At 43.9% G+C, this 13,554-nt stretch overlaps 1 protein-coding gene across 8 annotated transcripts in view; it reads left to right on the forward strand.

Moving 5' to 3' along the window:
- LOC137370145 (sperm-associated antigen 1-like) overlaps positions 1-13,554 on the forward strand; it is a 213,841-nt gene that overhangs the window by 45,403 nt on the left and 154,884 nt on the right. For all 8 annotated transcript variants that reach the window (XM_068032366.1, XM_068032362.1, XM_068032364.1 and 5 more), the window contains one exon: positions 4,821-4,951. In XM_068032366.1, coding sequence (XP_067888467.1) covers positions 4,821-4,951 — 131 coding nt within the window. The remainder of the gene's footprint in view (positions 1-4,820; positions 4,952-13,554) is intronic.

Below are 13,554 nucleotides of genomic sequence, written 5' to 3' on the forward strand. Positions count from 1 at the left end.
GATGAAGTGACCGGGTGTATTGTAACCAAATTTGCTGACGATACAAAGATAAGTGGGAACCAAGTTGTGAGGAGGACAAAAAGCAACTGCAAAGGGATATAGGTAGGTTAAGTAAGTGGGAAAAAATTTGGCAGTGGAGTATAATGTGGGAAAATGTGAGATTATCCACTTTTGTAGGAATAGAAAAGCATATATTATATATATTAAAGCAAAATGTTATTTCAATAGAGAGAGACTACAGAATGCCGTGGTACGGAGGGATCTGGATGTCCTCATACACAAAACACAAAAGTTAGCATGCAGGTACAGCAAATAGTTAGGAAGGCAAATGGAATGTTGACCTTTATTGCAAGGGGGATGGAGTATAAAAGTAGGGAAGTCTTGCTGTAATTTGTTACGAAAGTGCCTCTGTTTTGTTAAATATCTTTTTTGAAGAAACATTTTTGAAAGATTGAAGAAATGTTAAACATTGGGGTTTTCAAAGGGGGTCATGTAAAGGCCACTTGACTTTGAAAAAACAGTCCCTGGAAATGTTTTTTAAAAGGAGCACAGAGAACTTTTATGAGGAAAACAAGCCTTTCCGGGAAACCACTTGACTTCCAGCAACAACAGCAGACCTTTCTGGGAAACCACCTGACTTCCAGCTCAATAAACAGCAAAGAACTTTGGACACCTGGAGAAGTTGTTTACAAAGAAGTGACAGGTCAAGATTGATGGAGGTCAAAAGGTTGACCTCCTGTTGTTAGTTTCGCTTTTGAGTTGTTTTGAGTTGGGGTTGAACTGTATAAAAAGGGAGAGAACTTCCAGGGAGAGAAGAGAATTCCCAAGGAAGGAGACAATACCACAACCCAGCTCAGCTATCCAGCACCTCTCTAAAACACCCTGAGAAGTCCACTCTGTCAACTCATCTCATCTCCTGTCATTGAAGAAAAGCCTGCTAAATTAATTATCAATGCTGCCCAAAAAGAACTGTTCTAAAAGATCCCAGTGACCCATCTACGTGTACTCAGAGGCCAGACTGTATGCCAGTTTTTGTAACACAAACATATCTCATCTGCTGTTTCTTCAAGAATGCGCAAATATTCAGCCCAAGTGTTTTTTCTCTAATAGAGCTCCAAAACCAAAAATCCCTTTATTTTTCCAGTTAACTGGTGTGTCTGTGAATGTGAGGGGTCTAAGGTAAAAAGGGAATGTTAATATTTCAAGCTGTGTCTTTATGCTTTACTTCATTACTGGTTAAGACTTGTTTCATAATAAATTGATAATTTTGTTTAAAGAAACCTGGTTGGTGTGTTTTAATCTGGGATAAAAATAGTCTATGATTGACCATATCGGTATGTGGGAAAAAATTTAAATACATGTTGTGACCTGTGGGAAAAGTGGAACGTGAATAAACAGTTCACTCCTCCTGCCTCGGTCGTAACAAACTGTACAGAGCATTGGTGAGACTGCACATAGAGTACTACGTACAGTTTTGGCTTCCTTATTTAAGGAGGGGGATATATGTGCATCGGAGGCAGTTCAGGGAAGGTTCACTTGGCTGATTCCTGGGTTGAAAGAGTTGTCTTAATGAGGAAAGGTTGAGCAGGTTGGGCTGACACATTGGAGTTTAGAAGAATGAGAGGTGATCTTATTGAAACATATAAGATTCTGAGAAGGCTTAACAGGGAGGATGCTGAGAGGATGTTTCCCCTCAGAGGAAACTAGGGGGCATAGTTTCAGAATAAGAGATCACCCATTTAAGACAGAAATGAGAAGGAATTTCTTCTCTGAGGGCCTTGAGTCATTAGAATTCTCAACCCAAGACAGCTTTGGAGGCTGAGTCATTGAATATATTCATGGTTTGACATAGTTTTTGAACAATTGGAGAGTCAGGATTATGGGAAATAGTCAGAAAAGTGGAGTTGAGGCCAAGATCAGATCAGCCATGAGCTTGGCAGTGTAGGTTCAAGGGGCAGTATGGCCTCCATCTGTTCCTCTTTCTTAAGTTCATGTAAAATTGATCATTATCTCTTTGTATTTGTATTCCATTTCCCCATTTGTAAAACCACAAATGCTGAAACTTTTTATTATCTACCTGAATTTGCATTTTCAGGGAATAATTTATTTGCACCCTAGATCGCTCTGTCACTTCACACCCTAAACCTTCACTTTACAGTTTACACTTGTACTCTTCTTTCCCCCCAAAATACAATACCTTGTATTTCATAGCAATAAATTGCATCTGCCACCTTTTTGTCCTTTCTGATGTCATGAAGACCCTCACCCCCCCCGCCCCCAAACATGAGGTATATTAATTTTGTCACATGAACATTAATTTTAAACTGTTGCTGGAGTGGAGAGATGACTTTTTTTAAAGAGATCAGCAGTGGCTGGAAAAAAATTTGGATTGTAAGAGACAGTTGCCTTGGAAAAGACAATGGGAACTGTTCATTGATTCACTTAACAGAGATTGGTCTGGGCACTGGTGATCCACATCTTGTCAGAGCAAGAGAGCACTACACCCCCCCCCCCCCACCGCCCCCCAAACACCGAGAGCTTTGGAATCCACAAACATAGGAGACAAGAGTTTGTTTAAAAAAGTGAGTCACATGACCAACCTGCTGGCCCAGCTCAGAGGACAGTTTGGGTCGGACTGCAGATTGCAACTGAACTTGGAAGAAGAGAGCCTCTCGCTCTCACTCTCTCTCTCGCTCTCTTTCTCTCGCTCTCTCTTCTCCTCCTCTCGCTCTCTCACTAATCTCTGGATCCATCTAAACCTCAAGAGTGAAAAGACTCCTACATCGAAACAGGTTTGGAGCATGCACTGGGTCCCAACAAAAAAGCAAGACTTACTGGCAAGCAAAGACTCTACATCAAACTCAAAGGACTGTAAATGGAAACCCAGCTATTGCCTCAAACCTTTCTCCTTTTATTCTTTCTACTTTTTCTGTCTCTATCTGCGTGTGTGTTTCCCGCGTATGCATGCTCGTGTGGTCGCATTCGTATTCATAGTCGTTAACTGAATTAGAGTTTCAGATAAATAAACTTCCACCTTTCTTGTATAAATCTAAGAAAACCTGTCTGATTTCTTTGCCTTACAATTGGAAAGCAATGAACAAGGATTCACTGAGGGGGAGCTAAAAACACGGTGTTTTTAAAATTAAACGCTGTTACGGTTAAACCAAGCAAAGGGTGAGAGGGAACCCCTTGACCCCTTTCTCACCTAGTCGTAACACTGATAACCAGCCTTCGTCTTCCTGAAGTATTTTATAGTCCTTCTTATGGCTTTCCAAACCCCTCCTTTTGCATTATCATTAGATGTTGATATTATACTCCAAGCGTTGTCTAATATATGGCCTGCGGGCCAGGATCTAGCCTGCCAAAGATTTCCATCCGGCCCGCAGATGTAAACTGTACCCGGGTCCATTCCTCATCCTCCCCAGGGGTCCGTGACTGGAGATGAGAAATTTCACATTGTCAGACCGGTTTTTAAAAAAGATTGCAAGTCAGTTTCACAGCTGACATCGGGAACAGCAGTTTCTGAACTTCAGACAGATTCGGGGTTTTCCAGAGGCCTTTTTTTTAAAAAAAACTCTGAATCTGTCCAAAGTTCAGAAAGTGCTGTTCCCGATGTCAGGATCTGTCAGCTGTGAAACTGACTTAAGATTAAAAAACAAAACTGATCAACCATCTGCTGAGCATTCTCACTCTGCAGCTGTCAGAGAGAGAGAGAGAGAAAGGGGGACAGAGAGCTCTCTCGCTGAAAGGGAGACACAGAGAAAGAGAGAGGGGAAAGGGAGACAAACAGAGAGAGAGTGAGGAAGGGGGAGAGAGAGAGAGAGAGAGAGTGAGGAAGGGGGACAGACAGAGAGAGAGAGAGGGGGAAAGGGAGACAGAGAGAGAGAGAGGGGGAAAGGGAGACAGAGAGAGAGGGGGAAAGGGAGACAGAGAGAGAGGGGGAAAGGGAGACAGGGAGAGGGAGGGAGAAAGGGGACAGAGAGAGAGGGAAAGGGGGAGAGAGAAAGGGGCAGAGAGAGAGGAGAAACAGAGAGAGAGAGGGAGCGAGAGTGATCCAGATCACTCCTGACAGAATGACATCTACCAGAATACTTTGCATCACTACAAGTGTGTGGGCAAACATTGACTACTTGTGCAAGCAATAAAATGCCAGGTATCTCACTAAATCAGTGTCCAACATAGTGACTAGAAAGTAAGTCAATAAATTAGTCGTCTTTTTAAAGTTTCTTCACAAAAATGCAGCTTTGTTGTTTTGATTAATAGTAAGATAAATTTTAATGCCTTTATCTTTCCGAAATTGTCTCACTGGCCCCCCCAGTGTCTTGCAGGTTCGGTGTCCGGAAGATAAGTAAACGGATGGTCGGGTCGAGCAGAGTCGGGGCGGGTTTGGGTCGGTCAGGCCCGGGGCTAAATTGGAGGGACTTGGGCCGGGTCAGGTTCGGGTCCGCTGTGGTTCAGCCGGGTTCGGGTCGGGTTATTTTTTCCCGACCTGAGCAGGCCTCTACTTCAATGCATTTCAATGGTGAGCCAGGCAGCGAGATGCCATTTTTGCGACACTAACAGTAGAGTGGTGCAACTCAGACTGCAACATTTGGATTTCCATGTTTAACCATGTATCTGCCCCAGCCTGAAGTTGATTTAGTATTTGCACATAAATAACAGTGAGTGCCATTAGCCTCTCTGTTATTTTGGTAAATTATGGCCCAATGTAATGTTTCCATTGTATTATCCTAAAATATGAGTTTTTCCTATCTCTAGGAGTAGTGCACTCATCTATTCTTTTATTCTTTTTTTCTCCTCCCACCCTCCACTCAATCTAGGAGTATATCAGCGATGCCAAATGTGGCTGCTTTTAACAACAGAGCTCAAGCAGAAATTAAGCTTCGGAACTGGCAGAAGGCTCTTAATGATGTTGAAAAAGTGTTGGAATTAGACCCGGACAATTTGAAAGGTATGTAATTGCACAATGCTGCTACACTTGAATTTGTGTTCTACTCCCAGTTGTATTCGTCCAGATTGAATCCAGAAGGGCAGTAGAGTAATATGGAGTGCCTTCACTTTACTGGCACTAATGTGGCTAAGGGTGATCTTTATGGTTCTTGTGTTCAGCATTAATGAGTAACTTTTGATATAGATTTTCAGCACTTTGCAAATTAAAATGTACTCTTTTTAATCTTTTCAAAAAATCAATTGTGCTGACTTGTTCAATTGCCTCTTCTGGCTTATACCTACTTTCCATTGCTTTTCCCATTTTATTCTTGCTTTCCTAGCTTTTCCATTCTTTCCTCTGCCTCTTGCTTCCTCATAAAACCTCTCATGATTTCTCTTGCTTTTTGCATCCTCTTTCACCTTCTACTCTTATTGGAATATCAGAATTGCGATTCGAAAAAGACCAAGGTCTATATAGTTTGCCTTCTGCCATCCTGGTAATCACATAATACAATGATAATGGAGTTGTTGACTAATCATAGCTATCAATATCTATCAATTAGCCTACAACAGACCCAAGCATGACACAAAGTGCTCCAGAACTAGCCATACATGTATCCAAGCTATTCTAGTACAGCTACAACACTGGCATCTACCTGATAGAGTGGAAAATTGGTCAGGTATGTCCTGTCCACAAAAAGCAGGACAAATCCTATCCAACCAATTATCACCCCATCAGCCTACTTTCAATGATCAGCAAGTGATGGGAGGGGTTATTGACAGTGCAATCAAGTGGCATCTGCTCACTGATGCTCAGTTTGGGTTCTGCCAGGACCACTCAACTCCAGACCTCATTACAGCCTTAGTCCAAACATGGATAAAATATCTAAATTCCAGAGGTGAGGGGAAAGTGATTCACACCCCTTTACATCAAGTCAGCATTTGACACAGAGTGGCATCAAGGAGCTCTAGTAAAAGTGAAGTCACTGGGGAGATAGCTCTTTACTGGCTGGAGTCATACCTAGCTTAAACGGATATCATTGTGGTTGTTGGAGGCCAATTGTCTCAGTTCCAGGACATCGCTGCAGGAGTTCTTCAGGGCAGTACCTAGGCCCAACAATTTCAGCTGCTCATGAATGACTTTCCCTCCATTCCAAGGTCAGAAGTCTGGATGTTCGCTCATGATTGCACAGTATTCAGTACCATTCGCGACTGCTTAGATAATGAAGCAGCCTGTGCTGTGGATAAATTCAGGCTTGGGCTGATAAGTGGCAAATAACTTTTGTGCCACGCAAATGCCAGGCAATTACTATCTCCAACGAGAGAGTCTGACCACCTCCTTTTGACATTCAGTGGCATAACCATTTTCGAATCCCCTGCTGTAAAGATCCTGGGGATTAGCATTGACCAAAAACTTAACTGGATCAGCCACATAAATACTGTGGCTGCAAGAGCAGGTCAGAGGCTGGGTATTCTTTGGTGAATGGCACACTTGCTGACTCCTTAAAGCCTTTCGCCATCTACATGGCACAAGTTTAGGAGTGTGTTGGAATACTCTCTAATTGCCAGGATGAGTGTAGCTCCAACAACACTCAGGAAGCTTGACACCATCCAGGACAAAGCAGCCTGATTGATTCACACCCCATCCACCACCTTTAACATTCCCTCCATCACCAGCACATTGTGGCTGCAGTGTGCACCACCTACAAGATGCACTGCAGCAAATCGCAAAGGCTTCTTCAACATCACTTCCAAAGCAGTGACCTGCACTACCCAGAAGGACAAGGGGAGCAGGCGTTTGGGAATGCCACCACTTGCAAGTTCCCCTTCAGTCATACACCATCCGGACTTTGAAATACATCGCCATTCCTTCTTCATCACTGGGTCAAAATTCTGGAACTCCCTACGTAACAGCACTGTGGAAGTACCTTCACTACACAGCCTGCAGCGGTTCAAGAAGGCAGCTCACCACCAGCTTTTCAAGGGCAATTAAGGATGGACAATCAATGCTGGTATTGGCAGCAATGTCCATATTCCGTGAATGAATAAAAAAAGTGATGGAGAGCTTTGAAAACCATAGGTCTAAAGTCTCCTTTTTCTCTCAAACCTGTCACACTTACCACATGTCATGCATCAGATTACTCATATATACTGTACTGCAAAATGTTATCTTTTATTTTTTTGTTAGAGATACAGCACTGAAACAGGCCCTTCGGCCCACCGAGTCTGTGCCGACCAAGAACCACCCATTTATACTAACCTTACAGTATTCCCATATTCACTACCACCTACCTACACTAGGGGCAATTTACAATGGCCAATTTACCTATCACCTGCAAGTCTTTGGCTGTGGGAGGAAACCGGAGCACCCGGCGAAAACCCACACGGTCACAGGGAGAACTTGCAAACTGCTTTTTTACAAGAAATCCATCTAATTTGCATTCAAATGAATCAAAACTAAGTACTTCCACTGTCTCCCTATTGAGCTTGGAGTTTGTAGCAGGGCTGAAGACAGTGACTTTTTTTTTCCGAATCCTTAAATAGAGAAATGTTCTGCTCGTCCAGGACTGGATATCTGACAAGCAACTGACAACGCAAAGGGGTTGAGGGAGGTGGTGAGGTAGAGCTGGGTATCTTCAGCGTGCATGTTGAACCTGATTTTGAATTTTGGATGATGTTGTTGAGAGGCAACATGTCGATGAGGAATAGGAGGGAACCAAGGATAGTAACTTGGGGGACTCCAGAGATATTGGGTGCGGTGGTTGCAAGAAAAGTCATTGCAGGACATTCCCAGGCTAAAATTGGATAGTTAAGAGTAAAACCAGGCGAAGTCAGTTCCACTCATCTAGACAATGGAGGAGAGGCGTTAAAGGAGAGTGATGCAGCCATTGACATGATTGACAACAAAGTTGAGAGGATAAGGAGGAATAGTTCATCATAGTCGCAGTCACTTGAGTGTCATTTATGACTTTGATTAGGACTGTTGCAATGCTGTGGTCGGGTGGAAACCTGATTAGAGAGGTTCAAACATGGAGTTGAGGGAAAGATGTGCATGGATTTGGGAGGTGACAACATGTTCAAGAACTTGAGAGGAAAGGGAGAGTGAAGACTGAACGGTAGTTTGCAAGGACAAAAGGGTCAAGGATAGTTTTTTTTTGAGGGGGAGATGATGACAGACTTGAAAAGGAGGAGTATAGTACCTGAGTAGAGGGAAAGTTTTACAATATGCAATATCATGGGGGCCAAGAAAGAAAGTTAAGTGGTCAGCAGTTTGGTGGAACTAGAGTAGAGAGAGCAAGAGGTGGGTCTGATTGACAGTATGAGCTTGGCAGAAATAAGAGGAGGTAGGAGTGAAACGAGAGAAAGATGTGAAGTCTGGGTAGGGCAAGGGAGGGATGCGGCAGAGGCAGCTGAATGAATGGTCTCAATCGTAGTGAACTTGTAGTTGTTAGAGGTGAGGGTCAAGGGGGCAATGAACAAGCATTTAAGGAAGAGGTTGGCAATGGAGAAAAGAAGCCAGGGATCATCTCTGCAATCCAATAAAACTGGAATAAATGCTAGTCTCATGGATAATGATCATGAAACTACCAGTTGTTGTAAAAATCCATCAGATTCACTAATCTCCTACAAGCAAAGAAATCTGATATCCTTACCCGATCTGTCCTACACGTGACTCCAGACCCACGGCAATGTGATTGACTCTTAATTGCCCTCTGAAATGGCCTAGTAAGCCACTCAATTGCATCAAACTGCTACAGAAAAGTTGAATAATAATAAAACCGGATGGACCACCCAACATCCAACTAGGCACTGGAAACAACAAGGGTGCACTCTGCCCAGTCGACCCTGCAAAGTCCTGCAGAAGCAGCATGCTACAGACAGAGCTAAGTGATCCCACAATCTATGGATGAGATCAAAGCTCTGCAGAGTTGCCACATCTAGCTCTGAATGGTAGTAGACAATTAAACAACTGGAAGAGAAGGCTCCACAAACATCCCCACCCTCAGTGATGGGAGAAGCCTAGCACATCAGCATAAAAGACAAGGCTGAAGCATTTGGAACCAGCTTCAGCCAGCAGTGCCAAGTAGATGATCCATCTCAGCCTCCTCCTGAGGTCCCCACCATTGTAAATGCCAGTCTTCAGAACAATTGATTCACTCAACATGATATCAAGAAATGGCTGAAGGCACTGGATACAGCAAAGGCTATGGGCCCTGACAACATGCCAGATGTAGTACTGAAGACTTGTGCTCCAGAACTAGCTGCACCCTTAGCCAAGCTGTTCCAGTACAGCTACAATACTGGCATCCACCCGACAATGTGAAAAAATTGACCAGGTATGTCCTGTCCACAAAAAGCAGGAAAAGTCCAATCCAGCCAATTACTGCCTCATCAGTCTACTTGCAATCATCATCAAAGTGTGATGGAAGGGGTCATCGATAGTGCTATCAAGCAGCACTTACTCAGCAACAACCCATTCAGCAACAACCTGCTCACTAGTGCTCAGTTTCGGTTCTGCCAGACCTCATTATAGCTTTGGTCCAAACATGAACAAAAGAGCTGAATTCTGGAGCTGATGTGAGAGTGACCACCCTTGTCATCAAGACAGCATTTGACAGAATGAGGCATCAATGAGCCCGAGCAAAATTGAAGTCAGTGGGAATCAGGGGTAACAGACTCCATTGGTTGGAGTCATACCCAGCACAAAAGAAAATGGTTGTGGTTGTTGCAATTATCTCAGCCCCAGGACATCACTGCAGGAGTTCTTCAGGGTAGTGTCCTAGGCCCAGCCATCTTCTGCAGTTTCATCAATGACCTTCCCTCTAGCATAAGGTCTGAAGAGGGGATGCTTGCTGTTGATTACACAATGTTCAATACCTTTCGTAACTCCTCAGATACTGAAGCAGTCCATGCTTGCATACAGCAAGACCTGGACAACATTCAGGCTTGGGCTGATAAATGGCAAGTAATAGTCACGCCAAATAGATGCCAGGCAATGACCATTTCCAATGCGAATCTAACCATCTCCCCTTGGCATTCAACGACAATACCATTGCTGAATCCCCCACGATCCTGGGGGTTACCATTAACCAGAAACTTAACTAGACCAGCCATATAAATACTGTGGCTACAAGGGCAGGTCAGAGGCTGGGAATTTTGTGGCAAGAAACTCAACTCCTGACTCCCCAAAGCCTGTTCTTCATCGACAAGACACAAGTCAGGTGTATGATGGAATATTCTCCACTGGCCTGGGTAAGTGCAGCTCCAACAACACTCAAGAAGCTTGACATCATCCAAGACAATACAGCCTGCTTGATCGGCACCCCATCCACTGTCTCAAACATTCATTCCCTCCACCACCGGAGCACGATGGCAGTAGTGTGTACCATCTACAAGATCCACTACAGCAACTCACCAAGGCTGCTTTGACAGCGCCATCAAAACCCACTAGCACTACCACCTCAAAGAACAAGGACAGTAGACGCATGGAATACTACCACCTGCAAGTTCCCATCCAAGTCACACACCATCCTGACTGGAAATACATCGCCGTTGCTTCACTGTCGTTGGGTGAAAATCCTGGAACTACCTTTGTAACAGCACTGTTGGTGTACCTACACCACATGATCTGCAGCGGTTCAAGAAGGCAACTCACCATCACTTTCTTAAGGGCAATTGGGGATGGGCAATAAATGCTGGGCTTGCCAGTGACACTCGCTTCCCATGAAGGAATAATAAAAATACAGGATGCTCTTGGAGTCGTGAGCAAGCTCATGCTCGATGGGTAATCAGATCTGGCAATGAATGGCTAAACCAGATATGTACCATAAAAGTTCAATTATGAGTCTCTTGGACTTGAGAATTGAGACAGGAAACAGAGCGTAGGAATAAACGGGTCTTTTTTCAGGTGGTAGGCAATGACTAGTGGGGTACCGCAGGGATCAGTGCTTGAGCCCCAGCCATTCACAATATATATTAATGACTTGGGTGAGGGAACAAAATGTAATATTTCCAACTTTGCAGATAACACAAAACTGGGGGTGAATGTGAGCTGTGAGGAGGATGCAAAGAGGCTCCAATGTGATTTGGACAAGTTAGGTGAGTGGGCAAATGCATGGCAGATGCAATATAATGTGGATAAATGTGAGGTTATCCACGTTGGTTGTAAAAACAGAAAGGCAGATTATTATCTGAATGGTGATAGATTGGGAAAGGGGGAGGTGCAATAAGACCTGAGTGTCCTTGTACACCATTGCTGAAAGCAAGCATTCAGGTGCAGCAAGCAGTTATGAAGGCGGATGGTATGTTGGCCTTCAATGCAAGAGGATTTGAGCACAGGAGCAAGGATGTCTTACTGCAGTTATACAGGACCTTGGTGAGACCACATCTGGAGTATTTGTGCAGTTTTGGTCTCCTTATCTGAGGAAGGATGTTCTTGCTATAAAGGGAGTTCAAAGATGATTTACTAGGCTGATTTCTGGGATGGCAGGATTGACATATGAGGAGAGATTGGGTCGACTAGGCCTATATTCACTCGAGTTTAGAAGAATGAGAGGGGATCTCATAGAAACCTATAAAATTCTAACAGGACTAGACAGGCTAGATGCAGGGAGGATGTTCCCAATGGCTGGGGAGTCCAGAACCAGGGATCACCGTCTCAGGATACGGGTATGCCAGTTAGAACCGAGATGAGGAGAAATTTCTTCACTCAGGTAATGGAGGCCAAGTCATTAAATATATTCAAGAAGAAGATAGATATATTTCTCAATGCAAAAGGGATCAAGGGATATTGGGAGAAAGCGGGAACAGGGTGCTGAATTAGACGATCAGCAATGATCTTTGTTTGAATGGCGGGGCAGGCCCACAGGGCCGAATGGCCTACTCGTGCTCCTGTTTTATATGTTTCTATGTTTAAGTGAGCAAAGATGTGGACTGCATCAAAGCAGACGACCAAGAACAACAACAGCTTATATTTATGTAGCATCTTTAACGTAATAAAACGTCCCAAGGTGCTTCACAGGAGCATTATAAAACAAAGTATAACACCGAGCCACAAAAAGAGATATTAGGTCAGATGACCAAAAGCTTGGTCAAAGAAGTAATTTTTAAGGAATGTCTTAAAGGAGGAAAGCAAGTCGGAGAGGTGTAGGGAGGGTGTTCCAGAGCTTGGGGCCTAGGCAACTAAACGTGCAGTCACCAATGGTGGAGTGATTAAAATCAGTGATGCACATGAGGTCAGAATTAGAGTAATGCAGATATCTTGGAGGGTTGTGGGGCTGGAGGAGATTACAGAGATAGGGAGGGGCGAGGCCATGGAAGGATCTGAAAACAAGGATGAGAATTTTAAAATCAAGTCATTGCTTGACTGGGAGCCAATGTAGGTCAGCGAGCACAGGGGTGATAAGGGATTGGGACTTGGTGTGAGGTTAAGACATGGGACACAGAGTTTGGATGACCTCAAGTTTACAGAGAGTAGAATGTGGGAGATCTGCCAGTCCGTGTCCTGCAGTGAGACCTGGATAACATTCAGGCTTCGGCTGATAAGTGGCAAATAACATTCGCACCACACAAATGCCAGGCAATGACCATCTCCAACAACAGAGAATCTAACCATCTCCCCTTGACATTCAATGGCATTACCATTGATGAATCCCCCATTGTCAACATCCTGGGGGGTGGGGGGGTGGTGGTTACCATTGACCTGAAACTGACCTGGGCAAGCCATATAAATACTTTGTCTACAAGAGCAGGTCTGAGGCGAGTAACTCACCTGACTCCCAAAACCTGTCCACCATCGACAAGACACAAGTCAGGTGTGTGATGAAATGTGGAAATTGGCACAGGGCAAATAAGATTAGAGAAATGAATGTGTGGCTCAAAGACTGGTGTAGTAGAGTGGGTTCTGGTTGGTGCGACACTGTCACCAGTTCTGGGGAAGTGAGGACTGGACCATTAGGATGGTCTGTACCTGAACCATGCTGCGACCAGTGTTTGTGCAAGCTGCATAACCTGGGAAGTAGATAGGGTTTTAATCTAAATAGTGGGGGCAAGGGATCAAATTTGGGAAGATATGGTAAATCAAAGAGTAGAGACAAGGCAAGAGAAAAATATATTAATATGGGAAAAGATAAACAGGCCATGACAGGAAGGGACAGTGAGTACCAATCTAAGAGTAAATCAGTAGTCAAGGCTAGAGGTTACAAAAATAATAAAAGGACAAAACTAAAGGCTCTGTATCTGAATGCATGTAGCATTCAAAACAAACCAGATTAACTAATAGTGCAAATAGAAATAAATAAGTATGATCTGATAGCCATTACAGAGACATGGCTGCAGGATGACATAGATTGGGACCTGAATATTGAAGGGTACATGACATTTAGGAAGGGCAGGAAGCTGGGAAAAGTTGGAGGGGTGGTTCTGTTAATTAATGATGATATTAGTGCAATAGAGAGGATGACCTATGTTCAGGAAATTAGGATGGAGAAGCGGTTTGGGTTGAGATGAGAAATCATAAAGGCAAGAGTCACTTGTGGGGGTGGTGTACAGGCCCCTAACAGTAACCACATGGTAGGACGGGAGTATAAAGGAAGAAGTAATGGGTGCTTGTCAGAAAGGTACGGC

This window comes from Heterodontus francisci, chromosome 5 (assembly GCF_036365525.1).
Source record: "Heterodontus francisci isolate sHetFra1 chromosome 5, sHetFra1.hap1, whole genome shotgun sequence".
NCBI classification, from domain to species: Eukaryota; Metazoa; Chordata; class Chondrichthyes; order Heterodontiformes; family Heterodontidae; genus Heterodontus; species Heterodontus francisci.